This window comes from Monopterus albus, unplaced genomic scaffold (assembly GCF_001952655.1).
Source record: "Monopterus albus unplaced genomic scaffold, M_albus_1.0 scaffold306.1, whole genome shotgun sequence".
Taxonomy (NCBI): Eukaryota; Metazoa; Chordata; class Actinopteri; order Synbranchiformes; family Synbranchidae; genus Monopterus; species Monopterus albus.
The window spans coordinates 248,713-276,262 of record NW_018128186.1 but is presented as its reverse complement, the minus strand read 5'-3'; the positions used below and the strand labels follow the sequence as shown (position 1 = coordinate 276,262).

Here is a 27,550-nt window from a genome sequence, read left to right as displayed (position 1 = left end):
CTAATCTACAAACAGATGGCCAGAGAAGTTCCCTGGGGCAGTGAATGATCAGCTCAACACTGGATTCCCCCGGAGCTCAGTACCTATTTGTTCTGACTGCTTGAGGCCAGCATGTCTGCTGCATGTGATGTGTTGCTGGTTAACGAGCCATGATGTTATTGTCGGTGCTACACTACCTGTTGGAATTAATTTCACTACTTTGGGAAATGTGGTCGTGTGGGGAAAGACGCAGTGACCACCGGTTGGATTTACCCACCTTGGAGCTACTTGAAAGGGGGTGGTGTTTCCACTACCTGGTGGGACTTAACTAAGTTTAAAAAAACACATTGCATCTCTGTTAATGCCTTGTTTCTGTAATGTTAGAGAGAAATGTTGTAAGGCTGGAGAAGTTACTATGTCTGCATTATGCCAGTTAAAATATGGGGTTTCTCAATTACCTGCTTTGTGTTACACATCTCTTTTCATTGGTACATATACCGTTGTTTACCTATATATGGAGGAGACATTCACATTAATTAATGCCTTCGCCGTTCAGTGTGCTGTCCACTTATGACAACACTGTCGGCAGGAGTTGTGCACGTTCACCAACTGTCCTCTCATTTTTAGGAAGAGGGTTAGATGGCTGGAAACGAGCAAAATGAGCAGCCATGGGGACTTTAAGGATTGCATTCACATAGAAGCAACTGTGTATGAAGGTTAAAAACAATTAAGTACTTCAGTGCCCTTACCCATTTGAGACTATTAAATTACCAAATCTGAATTACACCTAGCTGTAAAAGTGGGTGCCTGTTTTGCCTGTATACAATGACACACATGCATGCACACAAGCACACACTTACATTTTTTTCTGCTGTCATGCTATTCCACTAAGTGATAGCTGGTGGCAGTTTTGGTGTGCAAGAACATGTAGCAATGTGCCAATACAGGCTACGAAGGCGATCACAAGCTGGCAAACATATGTATAGAACACATGATTTAAAATATTTTAAAATGGCTTTGCAACTCTTTTATGAGGGTGGAAATGCATTCAACACTTTCAAGAATACACAATGTGTTTTGGTGAGTAACAAACAACCAAATATAAATAAAACGTTGTTTACAAGTAAATTCCAAGGGGTACTTGTAATGTCAGTTTCAGCTTTGTTAGTTCAGTTTCAGTATAACCACTGATTTAATCAATAAAATGATGCGTCTCTACATGTAATGATCAGACACAGCAATACTTTTCCCATTTCATGTACAGTATACCACAGAAGTGAGTACACCCCCTCACATTTTGTAAATATTTAAGTATATCTTTTCATGTGACAACACTGACGAAATGACACTTGGCTACAATGTAAAGTAGTGAGTCTACAGCTTGTATAACAGTGTAAATGTGCTGTCCCCTCAAAATAACCCAACACCCAGCCATTAATGTCTAAAGTGCTGGCAACAAAAGTGAGTACACCCCTAAGTGATAATGGCCAAATGGGGCCCAAAGTGTCAATATTTTGTGTGGCCACCATTATTTTCCAACACTGCCTTAACCCTCTTGGGCATAGAGTTCACCAGAGCTTCACAGGTTGCCACTGGAATCCTCTTCCACTCCTCCATGATGACGTCACGGAGCTGGTGGATGTTAGAGACCTTGCGCACCTCCACCTTCCGTTTCAGGATGCCCCACAGATGCTCAATAGGGTTTAGGTCTGGAGACATGCTTGGCCAGTCCATCACCTTTACCCTTAGCTTCTTTAACAAGGCAGTGGTCATTTTGGAGGTGTGTTTGGGGTCGTTATCGTGTTGGAATACTGCCCTGCGACCCAGTCTCCAAAGGGAAGGAATCATGCTCTGCTTCAGTATGTCACAGTACATGTTGGCATTCATGGTTCCCTCAATGAACTGTAGCTCCCCAGTGCCGGCAGCACTCATGCAGCCCCAGACCATGACATTCCCACCACCATACTTGACTGTAGGCAAGACACACTTGTCTTTGTACTCTTCACCTGGTTGCCGCCACACACACTTGACACCATCTGAACCAAATAAGTTTATCTTGGTCTCATCGGACCACAGGACATGGTTCCAGAAATCCATATCCTTAGTCTGCTTGTCTGCAGCAAACCGTTTGCGAGCTTTCTTGTGCATCATCTTTAGAAGAGGCTTCCTTCTGGGACGACAACCTTGCAGACCAATTTGATGCAGCGTGCGGCGTATGGTCTGAGCACTGACAGGCTGACCCCCCACCCCTTCAACCTCTGCAGCAATGCTGGCAGCACTCATACGCCTATTTCCCAAAGCCATCCTCTGGATATGACGCTTAGCACAGGCACACAACTTTCTTGGTCGACCACAGCGAGGCCTGTTCTGAGTGGAACCTGTCCTGTTAAACCGCTGTATGGTCTTGGCCACCGTGCTGCAGCTCAGTTTCAGGGTCTTGGCAATCTTCTTATAGCCTAGGCCATCTTTATGTAGAGCAACAATTCGTTTTTTCAGATCCTCAGAGAGTTCATTGCCATGAGGTGCCATGTTGAACGTCCAGCGACTAGTATGAGAGAGTGAGAGTGATAACACTAAATTTAACACACCTGCTCCTCCGTCACACCTGAAACCTTGTACCACTAACGAGTCACATGACACCAGGGAGGGAAAACGGCTACTTGGGCCCCATTTGGCCATTATCACTTAGGGGTGTACTCACTTTTGTTGCCAGCAGTTTAGACATTAATGGCTGTGTGTTGCGTTATTTTGAGGGGACAGCACATTTACACTGTTATACAAGCTGTAGACTCACTACTTTACATTGTAGCCAAGTGTCATTTCGTCAGTGTTGTCACATGAAAAGATATACTTAAATATTTACAAAATGTGAGGGGGTGTACTCACTTCTGTGGTATACTGTATTTGTCCTGCACATGATCACCTGTAAAAGGCCAATAAAAAACCCAAGTTATGTGTACACAGGCCAAGGTATCAGTTCTCTACAGGAGAAATCTGTGGACAACAGGTTTTTCCTACAATGATTACACGTTTCTCTTGAATGTGACGTTTAAGAATAAAGATCATTGCAGATGACAGTAGCCTGGTTACATAAGATCATACACACAAACTGACAACTGAGGATTGTGTCCTACCGCATCATTTTCTCTCTCATAAAAACAGACATATCTGTTGAGGATTTCAATGAAAAGCTGGACTTGCAGCGATGGGTCCATGCACTGGTTGGCAATCTTCAGGGCTTTCTTTAGGCACTCCATCACCCTCTTGCCATCACGGATCTAAAGATGCAACATCAACAGTTAGCAATGATGGAAACAAATTTAAAGACAGTATATTGTAAGCACAGGTAGGTGTTGTTAAATGTAAATAACTAAATGTTTCCTTTGCTACCAACTAGGGGGGCTAGTAGCCTTGGGGGTTGCCTGGTTCAACTTCTCCCTCCCATTTCCTGTCACTGCTCTATCTCCTATCTAAAGAAGGCCAAAATGCCCAAAAATACATGACAAAAAAAAACCCCAAAACAAACAAATGTAGCTGAATTTGGCACGTTCACACTGGCTAAATGGATCTAATGACCAGTGCCACAGTGGGTTTCAGTGTGCTTAAGATGAAATGACTTGATGATGTGAAATACTATTGTGATTTGGTGCTATACAAATAAAACTGAGTTAAACGGCATTGAATTAAGATGGCTAACTGAACTGAAATTTTTATAAAGTCATTCGTTATCTCTGTGTTTACTCCTTGATTGTGGAAAACTGCAAGTCACATCTGCTCCCATGACGGCTACCATTAAATCATCACACCTTATAGTGAGTATGTTGTTGGCATGTAGTCGTGGCACAGCAGTTAGTTCTGTGATGAGAATATCTTTCGGAATATACACTGCCTCTATGTGGAATAAAGATTGACCTATATGCTGCAGGATATTACTCATTGGCATAAGCTAATCACAAATATATCTGTATCTGCATACATCTCCAACACACCTCTTCACCATTTTTGTCAGTGCTGCGACCTGACCAAAAAAGATGGGCACAAATACTGACAGCTCTGCACTGGTCAGGCTTCTTTAACAGCTTGGAGGCAGCAAGCGCGCACTGAGTCCTCAACGGCTCGTGGTTTTCCTCGCTGAAACAACGCATTCGCTCGAAGGTACCAATGATCAGAGTGATGGCTGCCAGCTGGGCTTTGGAGTCACTGATCTCATCCTCATACAGAGAGAAGGCCTGATGAGGGGGATGTATTGAGCAGCACGAGAAGAAGTGGGAAAGGTGGGGTTGGTGGAAAAGGAGGGAGAAAATAATACAAGTTAGACAAAGGATCTAAAAATGAGAGAGCCAGTGGTCTGGTCATTTACTACTTTTATATGAAGTAACATCACAAATTGACTTTGGTGAAAAATCCCCCACAAACTGTTCAATTAAAAGGACTGAAATTAAGGGTTAGCAAATATCCTTGAACACTTTGCACCATACTGCTTTTTCACTCATGTTTAAATGTCTCTCCTTCACCGATTTTCAGTAGATAAGAACTTTCAAGTAGACTGTTGTGTCACAATATTTTACATTTGCACAGTAAATAAAAAACAATGTGAGCTAATCCAAGTTGGAGACTGACAGAAGTAGTTCAGAGTTGGTTTTAGTTTCTATGGATGCTGTTCAAAAGGCTATATTATTGTATGTCCTTTAAGACTTAATTACACCTGAAACATGTTCTTGTTAATGTTAATTATTGTTGGCATATTTTTATTTTATTTGAAAGTAAAATGGTTTAATAATCTAGGAAATGTATTATGATGTGAGGCTTCGAAGGGCTACTTTTTATTTTTATACGAGTACATTTCAGAGCCTGAACTTTTTTACTTTTACTGAAGAGTTTGAATCAGTACTTCTACTTTTACCAAGGTATTTTTACACAGGTATATGTACTTCTGCTTGAGTAATGAATGTGTGTACTTTTGCCACCTCTGGATAAATGGCTGTGCGTGACACTTTAAGGAAGATGGCCAAACAAACTGGATGCACATGTGCAAAACCAAACACTTTGTTGCCACCGTACTTTGTCTTGTAAAAGTAGAACGATGTTTGAAAACGCGTCTAATAAAGTACAAATTTCACCATTATGTGGCTTGTCCTAGTGGATTTTGTTGTCCTTTTTCCTCCTCGTTCTGGGCAGCAATTTGCTAAATAGTGTCATCGGAGGTGAGTTTCTCAGTTGTAAGCAAATTGCTACCACACCAAAATGAGGAGAAGACAATGACAAAACAAACTGGGGGGCCAGGACTGCCGTCTATTGTAATACAGTAATGAGGGAGCAACATTGAAACACCTGGTGGCAGAAAAGAGAACTGCATAGTGGATCTTCTGAGGCTGGTGGAAGCTATAAAATGTTGCACTGCTCAGTGCCACCCTGCGAGTGCGCTGATAGCACACAGTGGTATGACACTTTTACGGATCAACACTGTACATAAATCTGAGTCCAGCAGGAACAAATTCATAATTACAGGGCAGGTGGCCAGAGGGTTTAATATTTTAACTCTGGTCAGTTTCACACCTATACTTTAGTTACTGTAATTTGGTCTGGACCAAAGATGAGCAGCTTTTGCTACACAGACAGCGTAAGGCTAAATGCTCAAGAGATTCAAAAGACATTCTACCTGTGACATGAACTCGTATGCTACAGTCTCATGGTTCTCAAAGCCAATCTCGCCTGCAGCCAGTGCCCCCTGCAGGAAAAGTCGAAGGGGTAGCTCTGCAAGCTCAGCCTTGATTAGCGCGCCGATAGTCTGATGTGCGAAGGAAAATATCTTCTGACACTTCTTTTCCCACTTGTCATCCTGATGGGAGACAAATTTGGCATAATAATAGGATAAACAAAATTACATATACAACATGTCAGATGTAATGAAAAGGGATATTTGCATACCAAAGAAGAGCTTTCCTTGTATCTGAAGGCAAGCTGGTATGCAGCGAAAACCAGAGGGGGAAGTGTGTAGCGAATCCTTTGGTTTCCGCCCGCACCAAAATGTTTCCGGGCGGTGTTCAGAATCTGACCACAAATCAGAATATTAACTTTAATGAGCAACACAAACAACAGCAAAGACACTGTGGCTCAATCACAAAGTCACATGCCGGGATGGGAAAGATTCACAACTACTAAAAGGTGACAGTTTGAAATATGTCAACATTTTCCAAAGCATGAGGTAGAATTTCAGTTTTTACATACTGCATATTTTCATCCTTTTGAGGCAGCCATTGATTTCCATTCATTTCTGTACAGTATATAAATCAATAAACAACATCCAATCCATCACAGTACTAGAGATCCATCCACTGCAATTTTCTTGGCCAATTCCGATTTCTGTTTTCTTTTCAGGTCTGACCTGCTGATTCAATATTCTTTCTTTCTAAGAACTGTAATTGGCAGTATACAGAGAGATTTAACTTTTCTTTAATGAAAAACTAAGTTGTAATAAAAAACATTGTATTGAAGTTTTACATTTCTATCCTCTTATCTTTCTTTTTTCTTACAAACCTCCAACTAAAAGTGAAGTGCACTATTTGTACTCCAAAACAGGTTAAACAGAAACAGAAGAATATCTGTTGCATCAGTCCTGCTGAGCACACAGTTCTGCGCATTTACTGTGTTCTACCATGGCTTGGATACACTGTGTATATACATACACTGAATGTGTAGCCAGTAATTCCCTCATTGTGTAGTATTTGTCAGTGATTTAGATGTGGTTTCCCTTCTTTAAGGTGTTTTTTTAGCCTCCTCTGTGTGGCTTGGTTCACCAAGCACTTCCAGTGCATGAGTGAACATGCGCCCGGTACAGACAGATGAGCGAGCCTCATTCTAGGTGCACGCAAGATGCTATGTGCTGCACCATGCTATGCTTTTTGTCTGTGCCACTCTGCGAGTGACCTGGACTGTTGTGTCTTTAAATATGATCGACGTAGAATTGGAAATCTCAGAGTGATCGGCTGGTCACCGGTCAAGGCCAATCATAGTGTCCGTTGATTGATTGGTGCACCTCCGCACTGTACACATCAAGTCTGAAGTGACCAGAGTAGGGAAAACACTATAATACATCCTGATGTCCAAAACAGTCAGCTCTAATATGGTACAGCCTTAACAGAATACAATGTAGTAAAGTACTAGTACTTCTAGTACATGAGCTAAATCTACAAATCACTGGCATGCTCTTAATGTTAATGAAAGGACCCACAAGGTACTGCTGATCAGGATCTTCAGAGTGGAGCAGATGGATGAAACGACCCACAAGGCTCTGCTCCTCAGAAAAGTCCTCAGGGTCAGGGTCATCAGCTGGTTGGTCTGGCTGGTCTTGAATCAGTGTGGATACCAAGTTCAAGATGGCGTCCACCTAGAGAACAAGACAAGAAGTGAAGAATTATGAGTTACTTCCCCCCCCCCGTGCATTTTGGCTGAGAGGGTGAACCGTTCTGATGAGGTCATGGGTCAGATACAGGTCAAGTACCTTGCTCAAGTAAGAAAAATTATAAAGAAAATGCTACACTCAGGAATTAACTGAGGCCTTCCTTTTGTCAAATAACCTAGGTAAACACTAGGTAATCCTGCCCTACTACTGTACATCTGATGCTTGCCAGCCGTGCCACTCGTGCAATAAAATGATAACCGAAGACTTTCAGTTGGTCTGGTTCATTGATCTAGTGCTGCACAGACCAGCTCCCACCAGCATCAGTTGTTCTTATGTTTAGTGTTAATTCTAATTTAAGAGTTTACTAAGTGGAGATTCAGGGATTACTGTATCACAGTGGCTTGAAATGCACACAATAGTTAATAATATTTACTAGCAACTTATCTCTAACACCAACTAGTTGCCAGATGTTGACTGAACAAACTCAAAACTATGTTGGTAGTATCTGACTTGTTAAGAGTATAAACGCAATATACAATATCGTTGACATACGGTATTTGACCTGTTCATAATGGTGTAAACTGTTGTAGTTTTAGAGTGGAGCCTCCCCTGCAACTATTGAAAGGTTATGAATCCCTGGGTTGCAGACCATTAACTTAGTGAACGTACTGAATTTTTCATCACCAGCCTTCGGCTGTCCATGAAATCTGTGTGAGGACACTACATGAGTGTTACAGAGTGTCAGTCATGCTTTTTTGGTTCAGTAAATAATCACAATGTTAAAACCAAGCAAACAGAGCAGTGCCTTCCTACCTGCCTAACCATTATTTATATGAACCCACATAAATTTAAGCATTTTGTGGGAAAGTTGTTTACCTTTAAAGTTTGTACTTTTTTGAGGTTCTCCATCCTTTGTGTTTTAACTTACATTAACATTTTAACACTTGACAACTATACCGTCCAACTGGTTTGTCTAGCCACATAATTTTTAATCAAAAACAATATCAATGAGCAGTTAAAGATGCCTGCTTCTAATAAAGCTAATAATAGCCATAACCCAAGATCAAGTTCAAGGTGATCAACTTGATTCGTAGCCCCGCCCATGCTAGGAACTGATTGGATGCATGGATGTGTCAAATTTGTTTTACAGCTCAATCAAGTAGTGTTGTGCCTGTTGTGAAGGAGTCGGCTCTTTTACGTGAAGGATGAGAGCCGTCCCACACCGGTCGGCTAAAGACACTGTACTGACTGGACCTTGCCATGATAGTGTGCCTGTGACTAAGCAGGTGTGATGGCAGACATGGCTCATATCATCAGGTTAAAAAGGGGGAGGGGTGGGCTGACTGTCTACAAAACAAATGAGAGGAACAGCTGAAGATGAGTGACACTTGTAAATGAAGTAGGATTTGGATGCATTTTAATAAACACAAAGGCAGAAAGTAGAATTTGTAAAATAAAATCATATTGAGCAGGATGACAATCTTGCCATATTAGAACTGCGCATTCAACATAGTACAGATACATTGTACAGATTATACAGATCCGTAAAGGTCTCTATTTTTACGTACTCTATGTTTTTATTCCTATTTATCTCATTTCACAACAGGCATTGCTTTGCCTGTCTGCATTGTTTACTGCCTGTTTATACTGCTTATTTTACATTGTTTGCACTGTTTATTGCTTGTTAAATAAATCATTCTAGAGATCTTTATTTGGCCCTCCTAAAGAGAAATATCTACTTCAGGATAAGGATGGAAGCCTAATAACTTGCATTAAGCTGTCAGCTAAAAAGTGGTTTGTTATTAAACCTTGCTGTCCTCAACTCTGGAATACTGTACCACATGACCGAGCCATGCTCTGAACTTTGGTATACTCTCAAGTATACCTAACTAAAGCAGTAAATTCCCTTTTAGTAATCACATCAACCAAAACAGCCTGTACATTCACAGCTGGTACATGTTAGGGTGAATTTTATTTTTACGCATACTGTATATGAATAGGATTAGTTAAGTCTTTTATTATATAGCACACATAAGTCTACATACTTTTATTTCACAGTTATGTTTACGTAGTTACACATCACCCTATGTGTTCACTGAATCGCTGGTCAGTATTTACTGTTAGTCACTGGACCACTGTTTAACATCAAAGGGACTTGTTCACTAAATCATTGAATCTCATTAGATTTACAGCTTTGGCAAAGAGGGTCCACAGTTACTTTATCACCACCACCTGGCTGATGAAGCCAGGGGAAATAGGGTTCACTAGGACTCCTTGGTTAGTAAACAGAGATTAGATCTGGAGCCAGGAAGAGGAGAAAACTTCAAATGCACACACACAGTCAGAGTAGTTTTAATCGGTGAACCGGAAAGCAATGCCTAATACGAAGCAGTTAGTTAGAAACAAAGGAAGAAGTGAGTGTCTATGCAGAAATTAAGGCAGTATAAGTATTTCTCCCCTTCCTAGGGCGCTGTCCTCTACGATTGGAGCAGATAGGACGTAGGAGGATGGACGGACCGAAGGACCAATAACAGGAGAGTTAAGTCTAAACCACGGCTCCTCCCCAACAGTTTTTGACCAATTAGATAGTAGCACCTTTTGATACAAATATTGTATACCCATAAGTTGAGAGTAGTCTTTCCTGTTTTTCCTAAACAGTGAAGATCCATGTGCACATGCTTATTTTGATACGTTTATGCATAATAAATTTCACACAGTGAAATATACTTTTATTAGTCTTCTATAAAAGAACACGCCTCACATACAGAATGCAGCTGCACAGTGTCTAGCCATGGTTGAGGAACAAAGAGCATCACTTTTTTGTTAGCCTTCCACTGGCCCCGAGTGATTTTCAGAACCGATTTTAAAATGTTATGGATTTTCTTCTTATGAGAAGACACTTTTATTGTTAACATATAAAACGCTTCAAGGCCTTGCTCCACTTCAAATCAGTAACCTCTTGACTCCATACATATTCATCCAAGATGGCGCTCCTCGATAGGTTCACTCAGTCAGGTTGTTTCTCTTTTTTGCTTATTTGTGCCATGCTAAAGCAACAGTAAAGGCCGCAAACTTTATTTATGACCGGGCGACTTTGTTACTGCTAAGAGAGCACAGTCTTCTTGGAGATTTTGACCTAAGGATGTTGAACTCTCACCCAGATCTAATATGCTATGTCAACACAACGCCAGGCCAACCCCCGGCAGGGAGCTCTTCTGATAACAGACCGAAGCGAAGACGAGGCAGACGGGGAGGGAGAATCGAATGGAGGCTCCGGCGCTTGGTTAGCAGCGGCAGGCTAGCCCTCCCCGTTATACTGTTCACAAATGTCCAGTCTCTGGATAATAAACTGGATGAACTCCACGCTCGGATTACCTCGCAGAAGGACATACAGGACTGCTCCCTGCTGTGTTTCTGTGAAACATGACTGGGAAAAAAGAGACTCCCGATGAGGTCTGGATGGTTACTCTGTATTCAGACAGGATTGCAGCAAGACCCGCGGAGGAGGAATGGCCACCTTGGCAAACAGCCCTGGTGCACAGACTGAAGATGTAGAATATTCAACACTAAAGCTAAGGCCATTTAGAGACAGCAATATGAAAAGCAGCGCTGTGCATGGTGCGCAGTAATGATTTTGTTTGGTGATGACTGAGTTTGATGTGTTCAAAAATTATTTGACTTGAGTGCACAAATAGGCCTTGCTTAAAAGGTGTTTACATTTACTGTTGAAAGCCATTGTTATGGCTGAGTGGAACATACATTAGACTACATCAACAGTGATGATCAAGGTAATTTGTGGGGCCGGGGCTGTTTTCATGATCTTCTCTGAGGGGAGGATCACCTTCCCACAACATAGTTGCTAATTTGAAGTAGGTGCATGACAGCAGGATTAGGAGTGAAGTTATAAACAGGACACATATGATGATCTACACAGAGGTGATGTTCTTGAAGGTGACTGTTTTTGAGATATCCTGAGTAATCCCATGCTGCTGATTTTAATTTCTTTTTTGGTTGATGGAGACTGGCATTCAACAATTAATGGAAACATCTTTTAAGAAAGGTCTATTTGTGCAGTTTTACTTGTGCAAATTGATGCTAGAGACCTACCATTAAATCGCTATACTGTTGCAACCCTATGACAACCAGAATAGTACAAAATGTTAGATGCTTCTTATTAAAGGCAGTACAACAGGTGAAGAGGCTAAATTAACTTTTGAACCAGGGGTGGCTTGAGCAGCAAACTGTTTTAGGATCAGGAGCTTCAGTTTGTGATTATACAGATGCTGCAAATTAAGATAGCAACATGCATTTGTAACATTCATTCAAGGTATTTACAGTGGGTACGGAAAGTATTCAGACCCCCTTAAATTTTTCACTCTTTGTTATATTGCAGCCATATGCTAAAATCATTTAAGTTCTTTTCCTCATTAATGTACACACAGCACCCCATATTGACAGAAAAACACAGAATTTTTGACATTTTTGCAGATTTATTAAAAAAGAAAAACTGAAATATCACATGGTCATAAGTATTCAGACCCTTTGCTGTGACACTCATATATTTAACTTAGGTGCTGTCCATTTCTTCTGATCATCCCTGAGATGGTTCTACACCTTCATTTGAGTCCAGCTGTGTTTGATTATACTGATTGGACGTGATTAGGAAAGCCACACACCTGTCTAAGACCCTACAGCTCACAGTGCATGTCAGAGCAAATGAGAATCATGAAGTCAAAGGAACTGCCTGAAGAGCTCACAGACAGAATTGTGGCAAGGCACAGATCTGGCAAAGGTTACAAAAAAATTTCTGCTGCACTTAAGGTTCCTAAGAGCACAGGGCCCTCCATAATCCTTTAATGGAAGACGTTTGGGACAACCAGAACCCTTCCTAGAGCTGGCCATCCGGCCAAACTGAGCTATCGGGGGAGAAGAGCCTTGGTGAGAAAGGTATAGAAGAACCCAAAGATGACTGTGGCTGAGCTCCAGAGATGCAGTCGGGAGATGGGAGAAAGTTGTAGAAAGTCAAAGAAAGTCAACCATCACTGCAGCCCTCCACCAGTCGGGGCTTTATGGAAGAGTGGCCCGACGGAAGCCTCTCCTCAGTGCAAGACACATGAAAGCCTGCATGGAGTTTGCTAAAAAAACACCTGAAGGACTCCAAGATGGTGAGAAATAAGATTCTCTGGTCTGATGAGACCAAGATAGAACTTTTTGGCCTTAATTCTAAGCGGTATGTGTGGAGAAAACCAGGCACTGCTCATCACCTGTCCAATACAGTCCCAACAGTGAAGCATGGTGGTGGCAGCATCATGCTATGGGGGTGTTTTTCAGCTGCAGGGACAGGACGACTGGTTGCAATCGAGGGAAGGATGAATGCGGCCAAGTACAGGGATATCCTGGACGAAAACCTTCTCCAGAGTGCTCAGGACCTCAGACTGGGCCAAAGGTTCACCTTCCAACAAGACAATGACCCTAAGCACACAGCTAAAATAACGAAGGAGTGGCTTCACAACAACTCCGTGACTGTTCTTGAATGGCCCAGCCAGAGCCCTGACTTAAACCCAATTGAGCATCTCTGGAGAGACCTGAAAATGGCTGTCCACCAACGTTTACCATCCAACCTGACAGAACTGGAGAGGATCTGCAAGGAGGAATGGCAGAGGATCCCCAAATGCAGGTGTGAAAAACTTGTTGCATCATTCCCAAAAAGACTCATGGCTGTATTAGCTCAAAAGGGTGCTTCTACTAAATACTGAGCAAAGGGTCTGAATACTTATGACCATGTGATATTTCAGTTTTTCTTTTTTAATAAATCTGCAAAAATGTCAAAAATTCTGTGTTTTTCTGTCAATATGGGGTGCTGTGTGTACATTAATGAGGAAAAAAATGAACTTAAATGATTTTAGCATATGGCTGCAATATAACAAAGAGTGAAAAATTTAAGGGGGTCTGAATACTTTCCGTACCCTACTGTAGTTTTTATTGAGTGATGAAAAATGTAAAACATTTCATAATAGTTCTCATTTTCAAAACTTCTTACCTTATTTACTTACTGTCATAAACCAATTGCCTTCATCATATTTTTTGTTGATTAAATTAACGCCATCCCTACCTTTAATCAAATATTCACTTGCCTTGTATTAACCACAGATTAGGCAATTTTTTGCTACTGTAGTGTGTGTAAATGTGAGCAGTGAGAATAATCAGGGTTTTGCATAAATGTCAATAATTGTGAACGTTTTGGCTAATAACAGTGTTGGTGCTATATTCAGTTACCTAAGCTAAAATGCCAAAACATAAATGTTGACATCCTTGTGCAAAAGTGGGAGATAGGAATCCAACCTGTTCTTGTGCCACAATGGTGGTGGTGTAGTCCAGAGTGTTGCTTAGCACGTAGCAACTCATGCTTTTGCGTGACTCGTAGTCGAAGTATTCGAAGAGAGGTGGGAAGTGCTTGAGCTGCAGCACAGTCAGGACATTGTTGTAGGTATCCACTGGGATCTTCAGCAGTCGAGTCAGTTCTTTTGACACTGCGCTGCTAGTTGCTATGCTGCATGAGGGGCAAAAACAGGTCAAGGTGTGACACAAAAAAGCAACAAGACAAGTATTTTATTCAAATGCAGATTACTATCCCTGGTCTATTCTGTCTGTGATCACATTTGTGAGAAAAAGATTTATGTAGATCGCCTGACAGCCGAGTGGTTATTGTGCATGCCACATATTCGCAATGCCCACAGTTAGAGTATGGCCACAGACTTGCATTGCATTTCTCCCAGTTTCTCTATGTCCCCGCTTTTCATTGTCTGTCTCTCTGCAATCCACTATAAAAATAAAGGAAAAACAAAAACACTTAAAAACAAAAAAGGCTTTATACAGCGTTACGTTACAAGATGCATGATAGTACCCAGGGTTTAACCCACCTGTTATGCTCATTTCTCAGGAACAGCAGTGATGTTCCTAGGTAAATTTTACCATTACTAACCATTTCAATCACTATTTAGTGCAATGGTGCTCTATCTCTCACAGATTATGGTTCAATGAGGATAATGCACTCCTTTTACATAAAAAATGCACATTAAAATTTATTTTTATGTACATTGAAAGACCTACATATAAAATACATTATTTCTATGACTTTTTTTTTTTACATTTAGACATTTTTTCTTTTTATGATGTTGATAAATTAACATGAGACACCTCTTCTGTTCAGGGTCAACAGTATCTTTGTAATATAAACATGCAGGGGGATGTTGCAAATATGTGAAATGAACCATTTTCATTTTATATGTTGATCACACCTATTAAGCCAAGCAGAAGAAGTTTCATACCAATAAAATATTTTTAACTATTGTTTTTAGATATTTTTTTTTACTTTGCAATGGGTCAATTTGACCCACAACATAACAGGCATCCATTGACATCTGATCTTGCTAACTCAAACAACTTTCACTCTCCCTCTTCTCTTTTTATCCTGTCTCCACTTCTGTTTTTAGGTTTACTCTGTGTGTGAGAGAACGTCATTTTTTGGCCTCGCACTCATTTACTCACCATTACCAAGTCAAATAGTTTTATTAAACAAAGAATGAATTTGTAATTTGCCTCTTTTCTAGTGTTGTGAAGAAAACTGAGGGTGCTTGTGTATTAAAATAACCACTAGCTCAAACCCTTCAGTCTGACATTCCTTAGGCCTGACAGCTTGAACTAATTACTGTAAAATGTCAATGAATCTACGTTGGATGCTATACTCACTTCCTCAAACCCACAAAGAAAATTTCATAATATTGCAGGCAACCCATAGCCCAAATGCACTGTATTCCTTAAATCCAGCGTTTCAGGAGTTTTAAGTCTTACTGTTCCAAATTGAGCTTGTTGAATATCTCCACAGTGCTTTCCAGGACCTTATCTACATAGTCAACTCGTTCAGGGTAGCATTTCATGGCCAAATTGATGAGAGAGACCTGAAGAGAGACCACGTCTTCTGATGGCATGTCCTGGCGAGACTGAAGGTGCAGAAAAAGAACAAAATCATCTGCATGGTCAGTCCAACATCTGTTTGAAAACTTACAGACAGCAACTACTGGACCCATGTAAATCAATGGTATATTCATTTATGACAGACACAGAAACTGTTACAAAATAGAAATCATCTGTGTCCTGTATCACATTGAAAACAATCCAGCAGCACATTATTTGATGCAATACCTCATCAATTTTATTCTTTGTTCAAAATAAACACTCACTTCAATCCTGATGCTGCAACACATTCCAAAGTTGGGACAATAAAGCGTTTACCATGGTATGATGTTTCCATTCCTTTTCACAACACCTAAAAGACGTTTAGGGACTGAGGACACCAAGAGATTTGGTGTGGCAGGTGTCATTTTGTCCCATTCTTCCTGAAAACAAATCTCAAGGTGCACAACAGTCCTGGGTTTTCATTGACGCTATTCGTGTTTCAAAATGCTCCACACATTCTCTACTGGGGACAGATGGGGACTGCAGGTAGGCCAGTCCAGCACTCACACCCTTTCCTCCACAGCCAGGCCTTGGTAATGTGTGCCTTGAAGTGTGTTTATTTTGAACAAAGAATAAAACTGATGAAGTATCACATCAGATAATGTGCTGCTAGATTGTTTTCAATGTAATACAGGACACAGATGATTTACACATCACTGTTTTCAGTTTTAATTTTGATTTTACATAGGAGAAAACAAATATGCCTACTAATAAAAGCCACCTGTCCTCCTCTTGTGAAATAACTCATTCCTGAATGTGGCTGTAAATTGTATTTTCAGTCTGTCCATACTAAGAAAATTGCCTTACAGACCAGGTCAACCTCATGTAACCTACTTGAATGACAGTGGCCACTTGCTGAGAGAAGATGTCAAACAGCTTGATCTCAGTTGGAATGCCAGGGCCATCTTCTCGATGAGCAAACAAAGCAAGCCTGTAAAATAAAACAAAAACTGTGATTCCCACTGTTAAGGTCACAAACAGGGATCACATAAGTAATATTGGCAATAATGGGCAAATTACATTTGAGAATTTCTTGAGAGAAATCCATTTCCTGTCAAAAATGTGTGTGGATGCTATGTGCTGAAGGATTGCCCTGAAAATGCTGAACATTTTGACACCTGAAAGGCATATATACCTAAAAGTATGCTGAAGTACAATTTTCCCATTAATTTGAATGGGGGGAAATTTTCAAAATAAAGCGAAATATTTAATAAGTGTGAAGTGTAGAAAAATTCTGAGTCGAAGCATGAATGTTGTGGGAGACTTGAACATTTTGAAACCTGAGGTACCTGAAAGTATGTTTAAGTAGAATTTCCCCATTCATTTGAAATGGGCAAACTTTTCAACATAAAGCTAAATATTTTAAAAGTGTGATGTTTTGAAAAATTGGTAATAGAAGCATGAATGTCCTTAAAGAGCTGAACATTTTGATACCCAAAAAAGGTGAAATTATGCTGAGTGTAGACTTTCCCCATTTAATTGAATCAGGGAAAATGTTCAAAATAAAGCTAAATATTTCAGAGGTATGAAGTTTAGAAAAATTCTGAATAAAAGCATGAATGTCCTTGAAGAGCTGAACATTTTGATACCCAAAATAGGTGAAAGTATGCTGAGGGGAGAATTTCCCCATTCATTTGAATGGGGCAAAACTTTCAAAATAAAGCTAAATATTTCTAAAGTATGAAGTTTAGAAAACTTCTGAATAACAGCATGAATGTCCTTGAGGAGCTGAATATTTTGATAGCTGAAAGTACACGGGAGTAGAATTTTCCCATTCAATTGAATGTAGCAAGATGTTCAAAATAAAGCTATATATTATGAAAGTATGAAGTTTAGAAAAAATCTTGAGAGGCATGAATGTCCTTGAAGAGCTGGATATTTTGATACCTGAAATTGCTGAAAGTATGCTGAGTGTAGTATTTCCCCATGCATTTGAATGTGGCACGATTTTCAAAATAAAGCTAAATATTATAAAAGTATGAAGTTTAGAAAAATTCTGAAGAGAAGCATGAATGTCCTTGAAGAGCTTAACATTTTGTTAGCTGACAATATGCTGAAAGTGTGCTGAAGTAGAATTTTCCTTTTCATTTGAATGGGGCAAGATTGTCAAAATAAAGCTAAATATTTCAAAAGTATGAAGTTTATGTGGGGGGGGGGGTAGATGTTTGTGTGTATATGTGTGTATGAGAAAGACAAGAGTAGTCCTACACATTGAGAAATACTAGTGTGACTACTGAAATGAGGCATAAAATGTAAATGGTAATTATGCAAAAATCATAAAAAAATATTTTTTAAAAAGCCGTTTACAGTATGAATAGCTGCAGAGTTGCAGAATAGTTATTAGTTGAAATGGTGGTTTTAGCTGAGGGTATGCTGAAGATATGATGATGTGAAAATTTGTCCCATTCATCTGAATGGGGCAAAATCTGCTGAAAAAAGCTAAATATGTTAAAAAGTATAAATGTTACAAACAATAAAAATACAAGCACATGTCAAAGAGTTGAACATTTTGATACCTTAAAGGGTTGTCTAGCTGAAAGCATGTGGGAGGAGATAATAACTAGAAAAATGCATTTCCTGTCAAAAATGCGTGTGGATGCTGTTATGCTGAAGTATGGCCCTGAAAAGGCTGATATACCTGCAATCAATTGCTGAAACAGCTCAAAGATGAGAAAAAATGGCTGAAGTAGTTTGAAACAGCTGAAGCATGAGATGCAGTGCTGAACAATTGTGGAAGTTGAAAAAACTTGAATAACTATGAAAGATGAAAGCAAAAAGATGAATAGTTACTGTATATAAGATGAAATTAAAAGCTGAAATTGTGTGTCAACAGGCCTCACAAAGTATGGAAAACACAAAGGCAGAGGACATTTTCAATGTTATTGATTTGTTTTTGGACTCTGTGGGACTGCATTGGTACAATTGTGTGGGGGTAACAACTGATGGTGCAGCTTCCATGACTGGAAAAAACTCAGGAGTTGTGAAGAAAATCCTGGACAGAGCGCTGAATGCGATGTGGACTCCCTGCTCTCTTCACCGAGAAGCACTCGTGGCTAAGGATATGGTGCCAGTGCTTGATACAGCACTGAAAGATGCCATAAAAATAATGAACTACGTTAAACGGAGTGCCAAGAACAGCCGCTGTTTCACACAGCAAAGACCTGGGATGAGAGACCTGGGATGAGAGCACATCCAGCTGTATCATTCAGAAGTTCACTGGTTTTCGAGGGGAAAGGTAATGTCATGCTTTTATGAGCTTAAACATGAAATCGCCGCCTTTCTCTCATACAATAACTGGAATTTCTGAGTGCCCCTGAATGCAACCATGATACTGGGATTTCCGAGTGTCCCTGAATGCAGCCATTTCACAGCTGAAGCGTATTAGTGTGAGTTGTCCGTCCGTGTTCTGTCTGCGATGTTTTTGGGTGAGTGCACTTAATTTTTTTAACGGTACACTCACTAATGTTTTCATATCTGGTAAGAACAGAATCTATGCACACTCAATAGGACACCTACACACACACACACACACACACACACACACACACATTCGAGTGCTTGTGTGAAATAACTGGTTATTGAGTTTTCTTCAATTCTATAGTTGTATAATATGCAATTTAAATTACAATAACTTTTTAGCATTATTTTTAATGATTTCCATTATTTTAAAAGGCATGATGGTCTTTTAAAACATGCTACACTAAAAATTACTTTAAGCAATTAATTGCTCATTTAAGAATAAAAAATTTAAATTAATTAGACTTTTACAGTGTGGTTAATTATAACTTAGAATTTAAAAAACATCCCTTAAAAACCAGAGGCTGTATGTGTCAGCATGACAGTAGCCAGTCCTGGAGCCATAGAATTTGCAGCTGCAGAATATTTTATCAGCCATTCACAAAAGCATTGAGACCAGTCAGAATTTATGCCAGACCAGAACCCCGTTTGTTTCAACTGTGCAAGCGGGAAAAAAGATGTTGATTTATTATGGTTAATGACATGCTTTCATGTGTTATTTTGTGTGCTTGTGTAATTATTGTGCATTGATTTGGTGTCAGATCAGTAATTCTCAGTGAGCAGATGCAGCACAGCTTCTCTCTCATCCACTTTCCACACAATAAGAAAAATTATAAATCAAGGTTTGAATGCATTTATAAAAGTTTGTTAAGCAGTGCATTCAAGCGAAAAGTTGCTCTTTAAAAGCTGAAGACCACTGAAGATGAGCACGCTCTCAACAAAGACTGAACATTACAGGGTGCATTTACTAAGCTAGTGTTTACTGCAAGGCTAATATATTAGACTGTATTACAGAGAATGCACATTTCTGGCTAATTAAAGAAACTTAAGTGCTCTATATTATATATTTAGCTTTATAGAAGATGCCAATACAATAAGATGTCAAACAAAAAAGGTATTATTGAGAAAGTTTCTATCTCCATTACCTTCGTTAGTTTATAGTGAATCAAACTGTACCTGTCAATGAGGGCAATGATGATGTTCTTGACATTGACATGCTGATGAAGCTCAGCGCAGGAACGCAGGAAAGGGTTCAGGGTCTGGAGGTGGAACTCATCTGGGAAAACCTTAGAAGACAAGACTATTTCAGTCCAGGAGCATAGGGCTATGCATATACTTTATATTAGGGCTGGATATTACAGAGTCCTGCATGGGGTGGGGTACTTGTGGGTAAACGGGGAAATTTATTTTATATAAATTCACTGGTATGGTCAAAAATAACCTAAATGTGGGTGATGGCAAAAAAAATAAAGGAAGTCACTTTCAGCTTTTCCCGTTTAGGGGTCGCCACAGCGAATAGTCACACTGACGACTTGCATGTTGACATTTGGCATGCGTTTCACGCTGGATGACCTTCCTGACGCAACCTGGATTCGAACCCGGGGCGCCGCAGCGAGAGCACTGTGCTTTAACCACTAGCCTACCAGGGATGGCGGTGGTAGCAAGAAATGATAAATATAAAAATAACGGCTAGGCACAAGTGAATCAAATTGCATAACTTAAAAATGAAATTAGCTAGTAGTGAACAATAATAGTTTTGAGATAAAAGTCCGATTTTCATCCCCACTTTCTGTCCATACAAATGGCTGCCTTACTGACACATGCACTCTATCTATCCTTTTCCCTCAAAAGTGCAAAAGACTTGAAACGAAATCAGTGGCCTGCTGCAGCTGCAAGAGAAAGTAATGGCACCGTTTGCAGTTTCCTGTTTTTCTGCATAATTTGGTCATGAAATGTGATTTAATCTTCACCAAAGTCACAAATATCAATAATCACAATATTTTTAAGCGGATAAAACACAAAGTTATGATCTTTCATGTCTTTATTGAACATACCCATTAAAATACAAAGTGATGGTGGAAAAAGTAATGGCAACAGTGTTTTAATAACAGATTGAACCATGTTAGGCAGCTATAACCTCAAGCAAACATTTCCTGTAGCTGTGGATCAGACCTGCACAATGTTCAGAATGTTCAGGAGGAATTGTGGATCATTCAACCTCAGAGAACTGCTTCAGCTCAGCCATGTTCTTAGGATGTCTGAGATTAATGTCTCTCTGGAGGTCATTCCACAGCATCTCTACTGGGCTGAGGTCTGGGCTCTGACTGGGCCCTTCCAAAAGGTGGATTTTGTATCTCAGTAGCCATTCTGTGGTAGATTTACCCTGATGTTTAGGGTCATTGTCCTGCTGCATCACCCAGCTTGCTCTGAGCTTCAGCTTGCAAACAGCCACCCTGACATTATCCTGTAGGGCACCTGGATAAACTTGGGAATTCATTTTCCATCCACAGTGGCAAGTGGTCGAAGTCCAGAAGCAGCAAAGCAGCCCCACATCATGATGCTCCCTCCACCGTATGTCACTGTTGGAATGATGTTTTCTTGTTGGTATGTTGTTCTCTTTTTACACCATACGTAGCGCTGTGTGTTCTTCCCAAACAATCCTACCTTTGCTTCACTGAACATTTTCCCAGTAGCGGTGTGTGGTGTCAAGGTGGTCTTTGGCAAACTTCCGGCGTGCTGTAATGTTGTTTTTGGAGAGCAATGGCTGCCTCTGTGGCGTCCTGCCGTGGATACCATGGCTGTTCAATATTGTGTGTATGACATATTCTCTGCTGACTCATGAACAGAGATGTTAATGAGCTCCAATGAATCCTTCAAGGCTGTTACTCTAGGGTTCTTTACCTCAGTGAGCATTCTGCATTGTGCCTTTGGAGTGATCTTGGCTGGGCACCCACTTCTATGGAAAGTAGCCACAGAACTAAATTGTCTCCATTTATAAACAATACAGTGCCTTGGAAAAGTATTCATACCCTTGAATTTTTTCACATTGCAACCACAAACTTAAATGTATTTTATTGGGATTTTATGTGATGACCAAAATAAAGTATTGCACAATTGTGAAATGGAAGGAAAATATGTGGTGGTCAAGATTTTTTACAAATAAAAATCTGAAAAGTGTGGTGTGCATATGTATTCAGCCCCCTTGAGTCAATACTTTGTCGAAGCACCTTTCGCTGCAATTACAGCTACGAGTCTTTTGGGTGCATCTTGTTAGGTGTTTTTAGTCAGATAGACATTGGTTAGATACTTGATTTATTAGAAATGTTTAGTGTAGACAGGATGTCTAGCTCAGGCTGTTAAATGCTTAGTCACTCTCATGAGTTATTGCAGGTTGCTTATGGTCAAGGATAACTAGATAGAAAGTTGATGACTGTTAGAAGACAGGATGTTTAATATTATGACGTGTATAACTGTAGCCATAGCCATAATATTTTCATATGTTTAATGTTAGGACATGTCACTAGAGGTCGTGTTAGAATGTTTTTAGTTACACACCACAAACAAACATTCACACATTGATTTTTCCTCATGTTTTGACTACTGCTCTGGCCAGCTGGTCCATGAACAGCAATTTTCAAGTCTTGCTACAGATTCTCAATAGGATTTAGGTCTGGACTTTGACTGCGCCATTCTAACACATGAATATGCTTTGATCTAAACCATTCCATTGTAGCTCTAGCTGTATGTTTGGGGTCGTTGTCCTGCTGTAAGGTGAACCTCCGCCCCAGTCCCAAGTCTTTTGTAGCATCTAACAGGTTTTCTTCCAGGATTACCCTGTATTTAGCTCCATCCATCTTTCCATTCAACTCTGACCAGCTTCCCTGTCCTTGCTGAAGAAAAGCATCCCCCCCAGCATGATGCTGCCACTAACATGTTTCACGGTGGGGATGGTGTGTTCAGTATGATGTACAGTGTTAGGTTTCTGCCACACATAGCGTTTTGCACGTAGACCAAAAAGTTCCAATTTTGGTCTCATCTGACCAGAGCACCTTCTTCCACATGTTTGCTCTGTCCCCTACATGGCTTGTGGCAAACTGCAAATGGGACTTCTTATTGCCTTCTTTCAACAATGGCTTTCTTCTTGCCACTCTTCCATAAAAGCCAGATTTGTGGAGTACACGACAAATAGTTGTCCTGTGGACAGATTGTCCCACCTGAGCTGTGGATCTCTGCAGCTCCTCCAGAGTTACCACGGGCCTCTTGGTTGCTTCTCTGATTAATGCTCTCCTTGTCTGGCCCGTGAGTTGCCCACCAGGACAATAGGCATCAGTCGGTCCACAGGGGAGGATTCAAAGACAGGTAACGACTCTCACTGATACTGGGCTATAACGACTCAGTCGTTAGGGGACATTGTTGGCCTTCAAGGGACTGAAACACCACTGAGGGGGGATAAATATCTCCAGCTCAACATCAGTCAGGCAGAACTGATGAAGCCTCTTGGATGAGAGGTGAAACATCTTCGACCTGGAAATCTAGTCCAGTTGATTTTTTCTAAGTTTTCTTCAGCAAGGAGTATGAATACTTTTGCAAGGCACTGTATGTCTAAATGTGCACTGATGAATATCTAAAGTCAGTGAGATGACTTTGTGACCCTTTCCAGCTACATGCAAATCAACAACTCCTGATTGTAGGTCTTCTGGGACCTCCTTTTTTTTTGCGAGACATGGCTCACATCAGCTGATGCTGCTCGTGAATAGTACACTGACACAGTGTTTTTATAAGTCAAGATCGTTCTAAACCACACTTCTACTCTCGTTTCATTGACTGGACTCCAGGTTTGATAACGCCTGACTCCAGTTTACATTTAGTGACTTCAGAAGCCGAGTGATGCCATTACTCTTTCCACCATCACTTTGTGTGTTTAATGGATTTGTTCAATAAAAACATGAAAGATCCTAAATGTTTGTGTTTTATCAGCTTAGAAATATTGTTTGTTGATATTTGTGACTTTGGTGAAGATCAGATCACATTTCATGACGCAGAAAACCAGGACATTGCAAACAGTGCCATTACTTTTACTTGTGTAAGTGATAGTAGAAAAAGTGATTCTTTATTGTAAAATTACCGTTACATCATGGCCAATAACAGATTAGCTCAGTACTGATGTCAAAACAGACTGAATCAAGGCATCCCAGGGGTCTACCTGAATGATGCACTCCATCAGATACTCCTGAGCCAGTGAGTCCCTGCAGTTCACTACCTGCTCCAACACTCCAGGAAGAACAATCTGTGGAAAAAAAAACAAAGAAAAGCTGATTCACTGGCAGATGCCAAATTACCCAAGCTAAATGATTGTACAGTAGGGAGTTTATGCAGCGAAATCCTCTCTAAATCTGTTTAGATTTTATTGGTGGGTGTGACCATCACAAGAGATGCTCCAGCATTTTCTCCAGCTTCATCTATCCCTTGTACAAAGTAGAACATGGTTCGTGTCAGCATTTATCCAGGATATACAAGTACTGAAAGGATGACTCAAAAGGTTTCCACAGATTCCCCCTGAGTAGGAGTGGAATGTCTCAAGTAAAAATCTGATCTGTTTGGTTCATGGTTTGGGGCATGTATAGGGCTGCTCAATTATAGAAAAAATCATAATCACGATTATTTTGGTCATGATTGAAATCACGATTATTTTACACGATTACTCGACTTTGGAAATATGTTGCATTTATTGAACAGAACAGTGAAAAACAAATTAAGACAGATAAAGGCAAACAAGACCAACACTGTAGTGCACTTCCACAACTTTTTTAAAAACAAGTAATAAATAAAATATAAATTATAAATGAAATAAATAAATTTGTCCAAAACAAGTTTGCTCACGTATGTGCCTTAAACTGAAAACTTCTATTTAGAACTAACAAAAAATAAGTTTAACTTCAACTTTAGCCTAAGTAAACATGTTTCAACATGGCCAAAATGTCCTTTCTGTTTGTTTATTAGTTGGTCATATGTCGGTCTGTGTTTGAATTTTAAATGGTTGAAAAGATGTGTGGTGTTACCAGCTGGTGCCAACACAACCGCGTAGCAAATCTTGCATGTACTATGTTTTTAATCCACGTCCGCTTCTTCGAATGCAAAATGTTCCCAGACAACAGAATTTCTTCTACCTTTTTTGTTGACCAAAGACTTCTGTGGCTGCTCTTTTTCTGCCATCTTCCCTCGCGCTAGGTCAATGCGACCTAGAAGTCATGTGAGTTGAACAATGAGCTTATATAAGTTGGTCAAAGGATGCGTGAACTTTAAAAAACAGAATAATCGTTTTTTCTCGATTACACCATTTTTGTGATCGTTGAGCCCCGAAATTGAAATCGAAAATTTGATTAATTGCACAGCCCTAGGCATGTATATATTAAGTTAATCTGAAATAGGTTGAGGCATGAACATAAAAAAATCTAGTGGAACTTACTGGCACGGATGAATTGCAGCTGCCATCAAACAGTGAGAGCGCATTACTCACAGCTTTCTCCTTCTTCATGTCAGAGAGACCTGAGCAGTAATTTAAACAGCAAAGCCCAAATACCTCTTGTTCAAAAGTTAATTTAGCAACTTGACCTGTTGTAATGCCAGTAATAATAAGCATTTAACATTTTGTAACATTCTGTCTGTCATAGGTTTGCAGTGGATTCATGGTACCATACGCATATGCTTATTACTGGAATTGAAGAAAAAAATAATGCGTGCACACGTTTCTTCACTGACTGCCTGTCAGACTCTACAGTGGGCGTGGGTGTGGTATGAGAAAAGATTTCCTAAGTTGTACTGATAACACAAAACACAACATTGTCATTTAACACAACACCAGAAAAAAAATGTATGCAAACTTGAAAAAAATTAATGCTCAACTAAATCAACAATTTGACCACAGGAGGCGGCTGTGTCACTGTGGAGAGTAATGCTGCATCATCACATTTGTCATTGGACTGAGGTGCATTATGGAGAAATGGTGGCAGAGGACATGAGCACATCTTTCTAACATTCATCCTTTGTTGTCATGTCACTGTTTTAAAAGGTGAGTAACAATGATTACTAAGATAAAACAAGAGCAGCTGCAGAAGATGCAACGTGTTTATAATATTTTGACAGAAGACTTTTTTTTTCTAAACTAATGTTAGCCAAGATGGACAGATGAATTTAGCTCAAGTAACGTTACCTTAGCATTCACCATTAGCTATAATTTGCTGTGTTAAACTTCATGGATTTAATATAAAAGCTAGTCTATGATACCAACCAACAAAACATCAATTGAGGATGTTTTCACACTTGGTCCCTTTTAAATGAACCAAACTCAGCCCTCTTTAAAGTGGACCAAAAAGGGACCAACAAGGGGCTCGGTTCTTATTGTGTTCACACTGCGAGTACATTTGAAAAAGGATTCAGTTCCCTTTCTGGTCCACTTCAGCTCTGATGGGACCTCAGTCCTCTTTCTGTTCATACTATAGTGACTCTGGAGCTCTCAGACCTTTACTGCTTTCACGTGTGGCTTTAATGTCAAAGGATTCTCTACTTTATTTTTATTGTGTGTGGTAAAGTACTTTTGACAGTTTTACTCCACTGCAGTGGAGTCCTAATGAAGCCCCTCACTCTCGTAAGACCTGAAAACTGAAGGGAAACCTTAGCATGCCTGTGCATTATAGACAGTTGTCATTTGAAGTGTTATTTGTTCCGTATCTGTAGAAGTGCAGTAGCTTCTTCCTTACATCAAATTATTCATCCATATGTGCATCACTAAGATTTTTAACAGTACTACTACCAATACTGCTTATCTTTGGCTGTCACTCGAAGTTGTTTCTTTACCTCAGTGATGAGTCTTTGTTGTGCTCTTGGGGTCATTTTGACTGGGTGCCCACTTCTTGGTAGAGTAGCCACAGTCCCAAAGTGTCTCCATTGGTAGATCATTGCCTAACTGTAGACTGATGAATTTTTAAATCACTTTATAACCCTTTCCAGCTTTATGTGACTTCCTGATCGTAGATCCTCTGAAAGCTCTTTTTGGTGAGGCATGGCTCACATAAGCATATTCTTGTGTGGAGCAAACTCAAAAGGTTTGAGTGGTTATTAACTGTCAAAGTAGCTCTAGTCCACACCTCCAAACTCATTTTCTTAACAAAACTCCAGGTATGCCAACACCTGACTCAATTAGCTTTTTTGAAGTCATTAACTCAAGGGTTCACATACTTTTGCCACTAGCACTATGAGGTTTTTATGGTTGTTCTCAATAAAGACATGAAAGATCAGAATTAGTTTTTTTTTTTTGTTATTCTTTCTACAAACCCGATTCCAAAAAAGTTGGGACACTGTACATAATGTGAATAAAAACAGAATGCAATGATGTGGAAGTTTCAAATTTCAATATTTTATTCAGAACACAACATAGATGATATCAAATGTTCAAACTGAGAAAATGCATCATTTTAAGGGTATAATAAGGTGATTTTAAATTTCATGACATCAACACATCTCAAAAAAGTTGTGACAAGGCCATGTTCACCACTGTGTGGAATCCCCTCTTCTTTTTATCACAGTCTGCAAACATCTGGGGACTGAGGAGACAAGTTGCTCAAGTTTAGGAATAGGAATGTTGTCCCATAATACAGGCTTCCAGTTGCTCAACTGTCTTAGGTCTTCTTTGTCGCATCTTCCTCCTTATGATGCGCCAAATGTTTTCTATGGGTGACAGATCTGAACTGCAGGCTGGCCATTTCAGTACCCGGATCCTTCTTCTATGCAGCCATGATGTTGTAATTGATGCAGTATGTGGTCTGGCATTGTCCTGTTGGAAGATGCAAGGTCTTCCCT

General features: G+C 40.0%; 1 protein-coding gene across 1 annotated transcript in view; it reads right to left on the bottom strand.

Moving 5' to 3' along the window:
• Positions 1-27,550, bottom strand: part of vps35 (VPS35 retromer complex component) — a 63,775-nt gene that overhangs the window by 1,742 nt on the left and 34,483 nt on the right. Inside the window, exons 7-16 of the mRNA XM_020623621.1 lie at positions 23,898-23,981; positions 19,871-19,980; positions 16,232-16,328; positions 15,233-15,381; positions 13,724-13,931; positions 7,211-7,366; positions 5,908-6,030; positions 5,639-5,818; positions 3,969-4,208; positions 3,114-3,257 (exon numbers count right to left, since the gene is read on the bottom strand). Coding sequence (XP_020479277.1) covers positions 3,114-3,257; positions 3,969-4,208; positions 5,639-5,818; positions 5,908-6,030; positions 7,211-7,366; positions 13,724-13,931; positions 15,233-15,381; positions 16,232-16,328; positions 19,871-19,980; positions 23,898-23,981 — 1,491 coding nt within the window. The remainder of the gene's footprint in view (positions 1-3,113; positions 3,258-3,968; positions 4,209-5,638; positions 5,819-5,907; positions 6,031-7,210; positions 7,367-13,723; positions 13,932-15,232; positions 15,382-16,231; positions 16,329-19,870; positions 19,981-23,897; positions 23,982-27,550) is intronic.